This window comes from Pempheris klunzingeri, chromosome 3 (assembly GCF_042242105.1).
Source record: "Pempheris klunzingeri isolate RE-2024b chromosome 3, fPemKlu1.hap1, whole genome shotgun sequence".
Taxonomy (NCBI): domain Eukaryota; kingdom Metazoa; phylum Chordata; class Actinopteri; order Acropomatiformes; family Pempheridae; genus Pempheris; species Pempheris klunzingeri.
Genome location: NC_092014.1, coordinates 20,235,841 through 20,251,826, shown reverse-complemented (window position 1 = coordinate 20,251,826; position 15,986 = coordinate 20,235,841). Strand labels below are relative to the sequence as shown.

The 15,986-nt window shown below is 40.0% G+C and overlaps 1 protein-coding gene across 1 annotated transcript; it reads right to left on the bottom strand.

Annotated features, from left to right (window-relative positions):
- Positions 1–328: 328 nt before the first annotated feature.
- Positions 329–11,677, bottom strand: cxcl12b (chemokine (C-X-C motif) ligand 12b (stromal cell-derived factor 1)). The gene is made up of 4 exons (XM_070828032.1): positions 11,551–11,677; positions 9,052–9,169; positions 3,620–3,703; positions 329–1,995 (listed from the first exon to the last, which is right to left on the bottom strand). Exons 1-4 carry the CDS (start codon positions 11,615–11,617, stop codon positions 1,956–1,958), a joined length of 309 nt encoding a protein of 102 aa, XP_070684133.1. The 5' UTR covers positions 11,618–11,677; the 3' UTR covers positions 329–1,955.
- Between the last annotated feature and the right edge of the window lie 4,309 nt (positions 11,678–15,986).

Genomic DNA, 15,986 nt, shown 5'->3' with positions numbered 1-15,986 from the left:
CTGACCCATGTAACACAATGACAGCAGCTTTTGTTTACAATCACTGTGTGTTGGACTTTTTATTCAGTTTCACATTTGTTACATCTCAGATTGGTTGATTAGAAAACAGTACGGAGAGAGCAGCAAATCAAGAAGACGATATTTGTTTTGTTTGGCTGATTTTTTTTTTTTTTTTATCCACATTGTAAGACATGATCAAAAATAGTGTGTTTTATTCCTTTGGAAAAGGAATGTGTTGCATACTGTGTTTAACATATTTGCAAACATTACATATATGTGAAATATTGTATGAACCCTTAAAAAAAGAACTTTAATACTGTTTCTTGCATTTTATAGACTAGCCTTCATTTAGTAGCTACTGCCTACTGTACATTGCATTAAAAAAGCATTTAGTAAGATTATACACAATATAAAAATAAAACAATTACATTTAAAAGACATCTGATAATAAAGTGGCTCAAATATATAAAAAGGTATAATCAGAAACTTTTTTTTTTGCCACCGTGAACATTCCCTTTGTGACATTTATCATTCAGCTCTTTTATGTGATCCTTTATTAGCTTTTCATTCCTACCGAGGACAGGTGTTGGTATGAAAATACTGCAGTTGAATTACTCTGTTGTCGAGACACACATTGACTTATCTCCTTTAATGAGGAGTAGAAAAATGAGGAATTATCTTTATCTCTAACTTTTTCTAACAATAAATGAAATAGATAGTCCTGCCTTTCTTCATGTTGCATGTTTTACTGTATACATATTTGGTCTCTGTTTAACTGATATGTTCAATCAATAAAAAAGCTGCATAAGTGTTTTATTCCACCTCTTTATAGTATTCATCAGTACAGTCTGGCCTTAGTATCAACTTTCCATTTCATATTTCATATCAGCGCTTTAAATATTTTGTGACAGCTCAAAACATAATTGTGTCCCATATAAGACATAGAAGTCACAACATCCCATCTTAAATCTTGCATAAAATAAAAAGTGAAATATAAGTATGTCAATGGCTTTGACCCCTTATAATGAACATATAGCACCATAAGATCAGTGCGCGTTTCTTAGCAGTGTGTGTGAGCTTCCATCAGTTTTGTTCCTGATGACGCAGGAAAGTTATTTAAGAAAATGTTGTAGCACGGCCTGTCCTGATTGGTCGCTGCTGCTGTGTGACCCCATTGGCCGGCCTCTCTCTGTGTGTGTCTGTTCCATGACCCCTCAGTCCTGGGCTAATGCCACAGTCACCTCACATCATAAGAAATTCACATTAAAGTCTGTTACACCATCCCAAACATATTTTTTTTAATGAATCTGAGTTCACTCTTTTCAAAAACTGTTTAAGTAGGTGTAATTGCTGTAAATATATAAAAAAAATCTTTTCTGTTTGTGAATGATAAACTTTTTGCCAAGCCACATTTGGGCTATTTAGACAGAAATGACCAAAAAAGTCCTCCAAGAAGTCTTAGGTGAATGTTTCAGCTTGTGTTTAGAGTTAATCTGACAGGAAGTGAAGGTAGCATTACCCACAAAACCTTGTGTGTGACACAGAAAGTCCAAATTATTCCTTAATAGCTGTGTGAAGTCAGAAAATACTATATACAGACATGCAGTCAGATGAGAAGCACATTCAAAGTCACACACACACACACAAAGACACACACACTCTTGCTCTCGCGCCAATCATCCAGCACTCACACACAAATGTGACATCAGCATGCGTTGGGTCGCTCAAAGGTATAATTGCACTTGGTGCTAACATGGAGAGTTGGAGGGGACCGTGGGTGTCCAGTGGGATCGGCGGCGGTGCTGGGGACGGCACGGTTTGGCGGTGAAGTGCTGGTTCTCAAAGAGGTCCAGAACAGTGGACAGGTACATACAGCGTGTTTACATACATCCATAGCAGTGACAGGGAGGTATACAGGCTCGACCTGCAGACGGCATTCACGTCTTCCCTTGTGTTTAGTTTTTCTTGTTGTTGCGTCTTCTGGATTTCTTCACCCTGGAGAGAGATTCAGACAGATTGGTTGGTCATTAGACTAAAAAGAGCGAGAGAAGAAAAGAGGATTGTCATTTTCTTTGCTGGGCCAGATGTGAAAATGTATCCAAGAAATTATTGATTAATAATAGTTTAACCAAATTTTAACATTTAATTATCCAACTAACTCTTATGATCCTAATATTTCCACTCATTTTCTCCTTAACAGTCCGGTCATGGACATGTTAGGGGCCTCAGGTGTTGGCGCACAGTTTTGATGGGTGAACATGGTCCTTTAGTTTATAGATGTAATTTATGTGTAACCGTAACTGAGCCTGAAAAAGGGTGAAGTTGACGAAGAGCAGCCATGGAAAAAAAAAAATCCCCCCCTCCATAAAAAAGACAAATTCAGGTGGTGATTCCTGGAGACAGGAGACTGCATTTCGACATAGCCTTTACACACACGCACACTTGTATGCGCATGTTATTGCTTATGTGTACACCATGTGATTTTGATCTTTTCTCTTATATCTAACAGAGGACTTTGGTGTGAACAGATGGAGTTTAAAGTTACTGTCACTCCATTCATTCGTGCCTCCTATCATGAGCACCTGTAAAGTGCAAACACACTTCACTATGTTCCCACGCTGAACCTTGCACAAAGTCCACCTTGTAAAACTGTAGTTTTGGTCATTTTTACATTTTTACTGAATAGGCTCAAGATACCTGGTGGAAAAGCTGAAAACAAGGCCGCTGGAACACATGAATCACATACAACTTTGTACATACAGCACACACTGAGACACAGACAGTGGACAGCATATTCTGACTATGTGCTACTGTGCCACATGCCAGCTTCAGTGAACTGTGATAACTCCCAGGATAGGATAAGAAAATAAATCTGTACTCGCAGAGATCCCTCACTAACACAACAAACAATATCTCGTAAATCCTGAGAAATTAATTTATTGTTTGTTTTCACATTGTACTTTAAGTGTTTATGGTGTTTTAAGAAGGCAGACGTGCAGCCTGGTGATAATCACCACCAGACATGGTGGGAAATTTTTTTTTATGAGGAATGCACACATTTTAACTGCTTAGCTCATTAAAAAGTGAATGAGCTGCTCCAGTTTTTACTATGAATAGTTTTCACCCACAATGCTGCTCCCCGACCGGTACAACTCTGTCGCTGATGTGCAATTAGTGATGAAAATTATGTGGAAAAAAGCCTCTAATCATGTCGAAAATACAATAAACATATGATACTGTGCATTAAACAGCCTGCTGTGGGCGAGCTGAGAGGGTAAAAATGATGAATATTCAATTCTTGTGCAGTCTTGGCTGCAGACTCATGCTTATGAGAAAGAAGGAAGTATACATATCAGTAACAGATTTATCACCATCCTTACTTGATGCTAATTATTTCACAGGTAATAACTCTGCTGCTTACATCAACCACGTCAGTGATTTCAGAGAGAAACTGTCAGCACGAATTTGAGAAATGGCCATTTTTGATGGTGGTTTATTTCTTCTTGGTAACATCTAAACTCAGTGCAGAGGAGAGCTGTATTTCATTTCTGTGTCGGTCAGCGATGCTTGTGTTTGCACAGAGAGGTTGAAGAGCAGGAGAATTTTTTTTTTTTCTTACTTGTTAATGGCGTTCTTTAAGTACTGCTGCAGCCACTTGGTCTCCGGGTTGATGCAGACTTCCCTGTTGCTCTTCAGCTTGGCACTAGGGGAGAAAAAAGTTTAAGAGATTAGATGCCACATTTTAGGTACATCTGGTACAATGTGCCAAAATGCAGACTTGTATTTTCTTTCTTATTTCTGAACGTTCACTGTTGCTCACATGAAGCAGGAGGAGCAGGGATGTAGGGGAGGCAAAAGTACTTCAGTCTAATCCAAACTCACTTGTAATAAATCAGGTTCAAGGACGTGAACTGGAGAATATTTTCACCTCTTGGCTTCCTTTGTAGCCCAACATCCGGCAATGGCGTACAGTCAGAGATTGTATCTACTTTATTAGCTGTGTAGTCAAACCAAACTGTAACAAGACCTCTCGGTAACCTCAAGTAAATGTGACTGGCATTGTAATTAACATGGATCCTTGAAGAAGCTCATTCAAGTTCCTTCGTTGGTTCTCTTTGTTTCCATTTCAGGCATTTTCTCAAATTAGCAACCAGTTTGTCTTTAAATAGATTTAGCTTGTTTAGCTTAGTAGCTACCATTTAAAGGTGCTATATAAAGAAAGTGTATTATCTTAAATCAGTAGGTTCCAAAGCAGGCTTTTTCAAATGTTTCCCCGCCAGACAAAGTTGAGACAACTGAGCCCCCCAATGCTGTAATGTCAGACCATTATTGATGGAGCAACAAGTTTTGGAACTGCTGTTCCCATGATGCTTTTGGAAATGTAAAAAGATAATATTACTATGGATTCAGTGACTGAGCTGTTCAGATTGTTCATCTTGTTTTTTTTAGGCTGAATATTGATTTATATTTTACTAAAAGTATGCTGAATTAGCTATTAGCTGTTCCTGTTTGCAAAGCACCCATGGATGTGAAGACAACTATCAGACAATTACACAAAGATTTAAATTTGATCATTCTCAGTTATCACAATTGTCTTTTTTTCCTTGATTCCTACGTGGATTTATGGATGTTTAATCGTGATGTAAGTCACATCGAATCCAAAAATGTGTAGATCATGTCTGGGGGTTTCAAGATGGAGTACGAATTTTGACACAACTCACAGCCACTGAAAGTTTTGCCTTTCAACTCACACGCCATGATTGCCTGACTCCATCCCTCTGCTCTCCCACAGCTCTCTCACAGTGTGAGAATCTCTCTTCCAAAACATACTGTAAGGTGATTTCCCAACTTCCAGAGAACCAGCAGTGTCTGTTCATGTCGGAACATTATGAATCCACTTGTAGAAACTTGGAACGTGCTTGATAGTGATTAATCACAGCGAACCATCCATCACCTTCAGTCTGTTGTATCATTACGCTACATTACGGCTGTGTGGGAACATTTTTGAAACCACCTATCAGATAGCAGAGCATCCTTGAATTCACCAACATGATATTTGCAAGACCTATAGCAACAATAAACACTGGCTCAAAAGTAAGATGACAAATTGTTCTCTGTGATAGATTACCGTTCTAAAACAAGCTTTCTCTGCAAGTTGACGCGTAATGTGCTGGAATTAATGGAAAAGAATGGCTCTTTGCATCTAGGAAAATTAACTAAAAAAAACACTCTAGCCACTAATTTGGATAATGGTGGGCAGACATGTACAATGTACACACAAACAACTGGGATGGTCCTCTAAACCTAAAGGCGCCATAAGTTACGTTTATAATTCCCCAAAGCACTATAAAGATTGTTACGCTGTATATGTTTGGGAGGTGATATTGTTTGAACTGAAGAGATAATGTTCTAAAGATATACCCTTAACTTAAGCTTTTTTAATCAATCACAGAATCATTTACTTTTCATGAAAGCCTACTTCAACAAGCCCGAGCTCAACTTAATCTCCAAGAACCCCAGAACATCTTACAACACATCCCACTTAAACCCAGAGGATTACTTCTTCCAACAAGGCGTCACCTTAATGTCGGGAGTTTAAAAAAATCACACCGGTGCTGCTTGATTTAACATCAGCTAGCCTGCATTATTTTTAACCAAAAAAGGAACCATAATTCCTTTGTTAGCTCATAACATGAAATAAAAATATCTGGTTTATTTACGGCCCGACCCTCGATGTTGAAATGAGCACAATATGTCAGGATAATATCTGATAGGGTTTATGAAAGCCGGGCTCAGAAACACCTCAGCTAAGCTCTAAAAACCTCAGCACATCCCACAACACACCCGAACTAAAAACCAGAGGATTCCTGCTCATAACAAGCTGTCACTCTACGGTAGGCGGTGAAAAATCACAGCTCTCTGTTTCCAGTCAGGGACAGCTGGACGGGAGGCTCACACCGGCGCTCACACCGCACTGTAGGCTTGTAAAGCTGCTTCTGCGCTGCACACAAAACATTTGATGTAGAGTATCACACACTGAAGAGAGCATTTTTTAGTCTTTGTTGAAGACGTTGACGTACAACCGCTAAAGCTAAAATATCAACAGATTTGTTTTAGATACATTTAAAACAAAGTGTTTAATGAGCGTGGAAGACTTTTCTATTGGGTCTCTACTGAATTGACTGCTGCTCAAGTTCTCTCACTATTTTGTTGCTTTAAGGTGCATTTTTAGATTGTTTATTGGATGAAATCCTGCTGTAGTTGCATTCAAACATTTTTTGTGATTGAATATTTGCATTTCTCTTTAATTCAGATTTTGGGTGAGATTTGTATTCATCTGTTACTGATGTCCACGACACTCAGTGAGTCTTTCCTGATTAAATGAAGGTCAAATAAATGAGCACCTTTTTTTTACTCCTTACAGTTTTGTATGACAAATTTCATAGTTGTGCACAAGTGATCACATTTTTACAGCTTATTTCAGGAGACTATAACAGCCTTATTTCTTTGGACAATGTGATTTTAATTTAAACCAAATTCTCCTCTATCCTTGGAGAATAATTGGATTTCACTTCATTTCAGCTCAGATGTTGCTCGATTGTGTCTACTCATCAGTGTTTGCAGTGTGTGACACTGGAGCAGGAGCTGCAGGGACGTCGGAGTGATCCCACGTCATGATGAACAGCTCTATGGTCACACAGAGTGTGTGTTCTTGCGAGTGATGTCGGCCTGAGCCAAATATTTAGGAGAGGATTTGTTCCGTCATCGGACACTGCTGGGTGGTTCTCAGATCTGTTGGGACGAACAGCGGGGGCAGGCGGCGGGGTTTCGCCCCCTCTAAACATGTGGATCTCACACCTCGGTGGCAAAAGGTCGTGTATGAGAGTTAACAACTCAAGAGGTGTCTCGCCTCACTTCTCCTTGCTCTCCTCCCTCCATCGCTCCATCACACGACTCTGCAAATTAAACACATTCCTCTTTGCCTCCACACTGCTCCCTCTTCACTGCTTTCGGATTCGAGTAGAACCCCCCCCCACCCACACCCTCTCCTCCACCCCTGCTAACTATTTAATATGCCACCTCCCCTATTCCTCACCCCATTTAGATGCGCACACGTGAGCAAATGAGCAAATGGCCCCCAAACTTAAGAGAGCAGTTCAGGAGCATCAGTCCAAGCATCAGCCCCAAATCCCTCAAACTAACATGTGAGTCAGGAGGCCACACAGCTCAGTAACTGGATCTGTGTTTGCTTTTCCTCCAGGGATGTCCTCTTCTTCCCCTCCTTTTTTATTTTATTAGGGGTGGCCGGCTCATCCGCTTGGGAGCTCTGTGCTGTTTTGATGTGTCTCCCCTCATCCTGTTTATCTGTCTGCTTGTCTGGGTGACCAACTGAGAGCCTAAACCCTAATTGACTTGGCTGGAATTTGAGGGCCGGAGTTCCACAAACAGCAGGTAGTAATTACTTCACAGCAAGTTAATACCAACAGCATGCTGGGACGGGTGGGGGGGCGGGATGAGGGCACACGGTGGGAAATAGGGGGAGAGAGGGTGTAGTGTTACTGGCCTTCTTTTATCCGCCTCAATAGAGATATCGGGGCAGCTCTGCGGGCTCCCGCTCTGAATGACTTCTTGACTCCTCTGGCAGTTTTCTGGAGGGAGGTTAAAGGGAGTTTGTGGCCCGGCCAGAGCGCCGTGTATCCTCTCTGACCTTTTGCCATTCGCTCACCCCATCACCAGCCCCCCTCTCGCCTTCTCTTTTTGGCAGAAGCCCCACAGCCTTTTAGCCTTTTGGCTGTGAGGCTTCTGCCATCCCTTTCTCTATCGCGAACAAACGAATGAGGCTTTTTAGTTAATGTGTTCCAGACCACTGACATTATACTCAATGTTGCCGGGTAGTTTGAGGAAATAAAAAAAAGTAGACAACACAGGAGGTCAGCAGAAATACAAAGGTAATCACTTTGACCCTTAATTATTGCTTCCTTTGAAAAACATAAATGGTCCCCTAGAGCTCCGGCCGTCACGCTTTCCTCTTTCTGAGTGGATCGTGTTGTTTTAAACTCAGGCCTCTTATTAGGGAAAGAATAGAAGGATATTAACACCAACTTAAACATACCTCACACACCCGCTCTCGAGCTATCTACACTGTATTTAGATAACATGTGTATTGTTATATTTTTATCTTATACACCAAATAATGGTGACAGGTTAACACATGAAAGTTAAAGATAATGACGCACCGGGCCTGTAACATAAGGTAATTCATTTCACAAGGCCAAAGACAATAATGGCATTATTTCATATATGTAGAAATAATCTAGTTGTCATTTAATGAAGATTTAAGAATATTTCTCTAGTTTAGGGATTTTTGTAGCAAATGCATGAATAAATACTCCTACATGTACCCATTTAGTATTCCTTTATTTGTAATTATTTTATTAATCACTTGTTGTGTCCCCACTTATTGCATTCCTAAAGATTCCCTCCAATGCTACTAAAATAACATTTGATGTTCTAGTGCAGCAGATACGATGAGATCAGCTTGACGTCAGTTGCAGTGTTTATTCAATAAAAATGTTTAGTGCCACCAGGTGGAATTTTTATTATTATTATAATGTCACATTAAAGCCTTCTCTTTACTTTACTTCTCCTCCTGGAGGATAAATAAAATTCGACACCTGATTTCCACACATGATGCTTCAGGGTGTTTCAGTGTTCTGCTATCAGGTGCCTTAACCTTTAACTTAAGGGGAGCAGGTATTTTTGTGGCAGGATGTTCTGGTACATCTAGAAAGTGTGTGTGTGTGTGTGGAAATTGATTTTTTCTTTGGAATGTTTTTTGGGGATTTTTTATTCCCTGAACCGCAAAGGAGATTTAGCAAGTGGTGCGCGTGTTGCCCTCTACACTTCTAGAAAATATGCCAAAGGACTGCAGAATACCAGACTTCACTCATGACTCTGACCAACCCGGTCATTACATTTCACCTGAATACACCAAGATTATAAAACATTCACATCAGGAAATACATTAACATTTAACACTCATCGACTTACATGACTTGGAAAGGGCAGTTGGGTGTGTGGAGGAACTTGAGTTCTTTGATGGAGCGCTGAGGAACAGTGTTGAGGGTGGAACGACACCAGCACCGCTCTACCAGACTGATGGGCTTTGCTGCAAATACACAACAAGGAAAATTACAAATCAGCATTCCTCTTAGTGTAAGAAGAAGTGATAAAACAACAAGACAGGAACTTGTGCAGTTAAAAACAAGTACATTCATAGGACACTCTGAGTTGTGGAAAAAAACACGTAATTTCAGCTGTTCAGCACATACAGTCAACAGTTTTATTAAAAATCCACTTTATTTGCTTGTTTCAAGAATAAGTTGTACAGATCTTCATATAAGCCTTGTTTCATGTTAGTGTGAGCGAAACAACGTGAGCAGAGAAGGGGTCATTTTGGTTCATGTGAGGATTTATATATTTATATCAACTTCAATTAAAATCTAAATTCAAACACAGAAGCTTCTACTTGATTTCAGTTTTGATTAAACGCATCACTTCCCTCAGTGGACAAATTAAAAGCATGTTTAATGTACTGTAACAAGACTTTACAAAGCATGGGAACGTATGAGTTTACCTGCTATTGCTCTGAACAACATGTTCATTAAAAAGAGATTAGCCCTTTTTAACCAGTGTCACACACACACACACATGCAGAATTTCAGCTTTTCACTCCCACAGCATTCAGCCCGGCCACTCTAATGGAGAAGGGTCCTCGACACTCAATTTCCAATATTTGCCTCTTTTATGAAAGAGCACTCAGACGGCATCGACAGCCTCTGTGGAAATCACCTCGAGTACATTCTTAAAATGATTACAAATCACCCCACTGCCTCCATGGAGGCTTTTGGGGGCCCAGAGGATCACAGATGCACATTAATAACTCCCAGCACTGGCAATTACAAGCTGATTGTAGTTTTCTACTTATTTGAAATACAGTTTACAGGTTTTCCAAAGAAAATGATGATGGTTGTAAAAGTGTTAGTAAAAAGATGAAGAGAAACACTCTGCGGTAAAACTTTAAATCCGGAGTCCACCCTTACAGCCTCAATGTTGTAGAGTGCTCTACTCCAAATATCACTTGCGAAATGCTTTGAAAGAAAAATGCTTAATTTAGGCTGCACTCAAAAATCATACAAGGTCACACAGCAGATGCTGATATCTGATTTTTCAGATATTTTGCAACAACTCATTCTTTGTATCAGCCATTTCCTGCCCAGATAAACACACAAGTGAACTAAGTCAAGTGCATCATGTGTAACTAACAGACCTTTGTTCTGGGGTTCAACATATTCCTATTGATATGCATGTTTATAATGTGACACCAAATGTCCTGCCACAAATGGCTAAATCCTCAGTAATATCAGCCTAATGATTCACACCCATTCAGGGTCTTTTCTCATGCTAACTAAGGGATCATTATGCAGCACGCAGCACTGGGGCCAGAAGCGAGCGTCCTCCGCTATCACCACCGCATTGTTTATCCCTAATTAGAAACTAATTAAAAGAAAGCAAAGGGAAAAGACAAATACACACATTTAGACCTAACTCTTTAATATGCAATGAGGGGTCTTGCTGGGGCCGAAACAACAAGCTTAGCATAAACACAGGCCAGGAGGCTCAACACCCTGACTTGTCTCCTACCAGGGTTTACATGTGGGAGACTAATGTGGGGTCACTGTGGAAACTGCACCCCTCCTGCCGTACGTGGAGAATTTTTGTCCATAATAGTGAATAAAATAATTACATAATAATAAAAATTACTTAATTAATTGGAGAATTTGTAAAGTTATTGCTGAAAAAAGACTATTAAAAGCTGCAGTCATCATGTAGATGGTTCTATACCAATAACTTCGATGCTGGAATTAACAATTATTTTCATTACTGATTCCTGTGCTGATTGTTTTCGCAATGAATCATCTTGGCCTATAAAGTATAATAATTCAGAATTGCTCAGACCTAAGACCTCACATCTTCAAGATGTGTCTTTTTTGCAAGTAAAAGTCCAAAGATATGAATTGATAATTATGGAATAAAAGTCTACTCTGGTAAAATATGAGGTGGAACAAAACAAAATCAAAGCAGTGAATTAAAGTGCTGGAGTTTAGCAAGTGCATCAAAGAGTTTCAACCATCAAAATTCAGGGGACTCAAACCTGACAAAGAAGCACCAACAATGCCAAAAATTAAGCTTTTGATAGTGAAAAAAGAATTTCACACACGAAGCCAAAGGAATCTTCTATATCACCATCTATATCAAATGCATTTGCCTGATTTTCCAATGCAGACTGAATCCAGAAATGTTCAGAAAGTTCCCACACACCCTAGATTACAAATAATCTAAATGATAGAAGCCTCAACATCAAACAACAAAGCCCCTTCTCCGTCTTTCAGACGAAAGAAGCAAAATTCCTTCAACCAAAAATCATTCAAACCATCATTCTCTCTGCCTCACTAAAAAGAAGTCTGCCCGTGTGTCTCCCAGACTCACCGTTGGAGGTTGGTACATGTGTGGCCACGGCCAGCAGAGCCATCAGTGCCAGCAGTTTGACATCCATGGTGGAGGGCTCACAGGCTGCAGGAGGGCTGCTCTCTCTGTCTAACTCTGTCTGCTACAATCCAGGGCACAACTGTGACCGCCAGCTCTGCTCTGCACTGTGTTAAATCAGATGGGAGGGAGAGAGAGAGAGAGTGGGGAGGAAGGGAGGGAGGGAGGGAGGGAGAGGGAGTCCCACTTTCTCAGGAGGGAGGGGGGTGGGGTCCCAGCATGAGAGGAGAGGAGGTGAGAGGAGGGGAGAGAAGGAGAAGGAGGGAGCAGCAGCGAGTCAGCAGAGACTTCCTCCACTGTAAATGTGTTGGCTGGGAATCAAGGAGAAAGTCTGAGGGGAATTCTCTCTTTCGTTCTCTCTTTTTTCACCCGTTTCTCTCTATTTTCCAGATTTTCTCACTTTCTCTGTTAGTTTCGCCTTTGTCTTTGTCGCCCTTTTCTTTGTCTCTTCTTGCCACCTGCCACACACACACACAGAGCACATGCAGCTTCCACCGTGTCCACTCACAGACTAATTTCAGAGCCAAAGCTCCCTGCTGTTATGACTAATATTTTTGTATAGTGTTGTGTTATTGTTTACAGGGCCACAGACTGCTCCCCTCTCTCTCTCTTTCTCTTTCTGTCTCTGCCTGTGTCTCTCTCTTCTGTCTCTGTCTTCCCCAATTGATACCTCTCTGTCATCTGGCTCTGCTGTCATCTATGATGCCTCACTCACGTTTTTATTGGCCTCCTCTGGATGTCACTTTCACTGTTTGATGAAACTATTTAGACTGTTTACACTTCACGGTTGTACAGTTAAACTGGGACAGGGAAAGCTGTGTTGATTTATTATATAGACTAATTGTGAATGGCTTGGAAGAATAAAATGATATTTGTGAAAGGAAGCCTCTACGATTGGCTGCCAAATAATGCATAAAAACGGGTTATTAGAATAAAAGAGCGGTTTAGAATAAATCGAAAGGTGAAACCTGGTACAGTTAATTTGTGTAAACCTGTATATCTGATTAGATTCCTATGAAATAACTGTAAATGAAACCACACCTCACATTTCACACAATCATGGTTTTAGCTTCCACTGAACACCCGTCCTGTGCTTCTGCCGCCCTTTTATGCTACATCTTTAAGAGCATTTAAAGGGAATTGTATCTTCATACATAATAAATTGCAAATACATTCAAGGTGCCTTTTTTAAACATTTCTTTTTCAACTTAAACCAACAAAATAACTAAATGACTATAAAAAAAGAAAATATTTAGAAGTGGATCTATGATGGCTTTAAAATTGAATTAAAACTAAATAAATGACAAATTATAAAAGCATGGGGTATACTGTATGGTATGGCATTAAGAATAACAAAATGAATTTAACATGTATTTTCCTTTTAATATTTTCCCATTTGTTCACATGAACTTCTTATTTCCTGCTGTCCTGAGATAATGAACAAACCAGACAGACAAAGTGCATCTACAAGTATCTATGATCTAACATTTACTGAAGTGATTCACTCAGTTATTATGTTATTGCCATCAATTTTATCATCTAACTCTGTGAGAGAGTAAACAGGCTCCCAAACATGTTCCTTTAACATTTCCAGTTAAGTTTTGAGTGACAGATAAAGCTGACTTGTGTTAGTGGGACTTTTGGCTCCCCACCTCAATGGCTGATATGGTATATATGGTATATGTGTAGTCTTATTAGTTTTTTTCTTTTCCAAATCTCGGTGTGTTAGATAAACAGTATTATCTGATTTCAGATGATATCTACTGGAGACAGCAAAATGAGGTGGATAGACAGGTGGGGAGTAAAAAAAAAGGTCTTCAGGGACGAATGTAAGTTTGTTTCTGAAGCACTTATTCTGACTGATGGAGAACGTCCAACGTCATCTGGAAAAAATGGACTAAAACGGTGAGCAATAATGTAACAGGACACAGATGTGTGTGTAGATGCTGCCGTGCACTTAATTTAGTGCATGCATGTGTGTACATGTCCGTACATGTTTGTGTGTCTGGAAACATGCATGTAATTATGCATGTTTATGTGTCCTTTCCCTCCGTTCTGCTGCATTGAATCCAGCAGCTGGTAAACTGAAACTGGTCTTCATGCCAGGACTTGACGCCTTCCTTGTCAGAGCTGTTGGAGGTGATTCAACCTCCCCCCGCCCTCATCTGCAGCCCCCTACCACCACCACCAGTAATAAAACCATACACTGCTAAAGAGTGCCTGTCAATTCATACACTGGAACTCCTCCCCTGCAGTTTACAGGCCCATACCATGGCGGTGTGCTGAGAGAGTACTTGCAGGTCTGCGCGCTGCTGTAAGCTGTAAACCTGAGAGGGTGTTTACTATTAGCCAGAAAGTCATCCAGTATAACAGCCATTAACAGTGGGGAGATGAAACAGAGCTGCCAAGAGACAAACATCAAATTACCGTTGGAGGAATTTACTTAGTTTTTATTGACACAGACAATGCGTTTTTATTGTTTTACGGCCCAAGTAACAGCACAAAATACAGTGAACAGTAAACAGTCATAAAGACGGACAGTTTGGTTATTTTTTGTGTGGCTGCATGTGCTGCTTTAATAGTGCAAATAATATAATACTATTCAATAGATTTTATTTGTTTTATTGATTTTTGAGATACCTGCATCAGATTCCTGCTGCCATTCTAAAGTAAATAATAAAAAAGAAATGATAAAAGAAATGATGGAGGTAAATGGATCTTTGTTTTCGGTGCCCCCGGAATTGAAAAATGACATTTCAAATAATACATCAGCTTTGTTGCTTATCAGATTAACAGTTTCGCAGTTTTTCTAGAGAATCCATAGACCACTTGATGGTTTGGATTATTGAAGAAGTCGTGAAAGAGTTTGTGTTCATGAATCCAAGCTTTTTAAAAGATGTCGCAGTGCTAAAATCAATGCTCTCATTTCATAGAAAAATTGCCTGCACGCTGAAAAAAAAGCCTCTTTAGATGCAAAAGAATAGAATTTATTCCATGCGCAAAATGTGACACGTAATTTTTCAGTGTCGGAAACGCCACAAACTAAATTCCCTTCACTTCCATTAAGTTGGAATGGAAACATAAATCCAGACAATTAAAATCCAAACTTTTTACATGCCTGGATTCAATCAGTGTTATATACTGTATTGTTATATATATTGTTTTTGTTCCATATTTTGGACGAGCTGACCCTTTAATGTAACCATTTGTGTGTTAGATTATGGGACCACAGCGATAGTTTTTTTTAAGCAGGGCTTGGGAACAGATGTGGGTTTATAAGGTTTGATTAAACGCAGTTAAACCATCAACCGTCTTTGTGCTCCACACCTTCAACATACAACAATGTTTGGATTTCAGCCATGCATGTAACGTTTCTATGATGGGCTGTTTGGCAGCGTAAAGTAAGTCTGTATTATGTTTCATGCACACACTAACATTTACAAGTTAGCTCAGATAAACCCCAAAGTCCCAAACTACCCTAAACCTTGTCAATCTTATCATCACAGTACTGAGAGTTGTATTTACTGAGACACAAAAACAAATGTCAGAAGTGTTTTGGCCGCTCCAGCGCTAACACGCCACAGGAGCACGGCTGCGATGGAGGCCGGGAATGTGTTTGGCACGTTTTCTGATGACCTGCGGAACAACGCTGCCACTTGTATCACACGTGAGGTCGAAGGTCAGCGTTTCATGTCTCTGTATAGGGTTACAGGCAATTGGGGTGCCAGGTCTTTGTTCTGGACCAGTCCTGATAGACGAGCCTGCGCAAATGGCTGCCATGATGAGGGACATGATGGAGAGCAGACGAGTGTTTGGTCTGGGCGGAAGGTCTGCATCAGGTCCACACATGCAACACCTTCCTATTTGAATCAAGTCATTGCACAAATAAAGGTTATAAGGTGCAATAAACTTTTTTATTTTTACTGTAAATGTGATTGTCTCTTGTAAAACAAAACCTTGATCACAACAGGAATGAGGATGTGGTTAAATAGGAACTAATGGGGTTTTTAATGAGAGTACAAAAACATCCGAATGCTTTTTCCCCTCCGACAACACCTTCCGTTTTCCTGCTGTGATTCTGCTCATTTGTAGTGAAAATAGTCTTAGAAGTAAAATACCAGGGACGTTAGAATCTCTCAATAGAATAGAATAGAACCCAATAGAATAATACACTCTCAGGTTTTCAGCCATATGAACTGAAGAGTATAAACTACACACCTCTGTCCACTTCAATAATCATCTTTCATCAGCAGGTGTGTCATAGCACTTAAACTAAACCCAAGCAACCACATTATAAACATCTTTAATGCCCCTCCATGTAAAAATGAACCCAAATAAACACAGACTAATCATTTTCTAAATCTCCCAATGCAATGGCA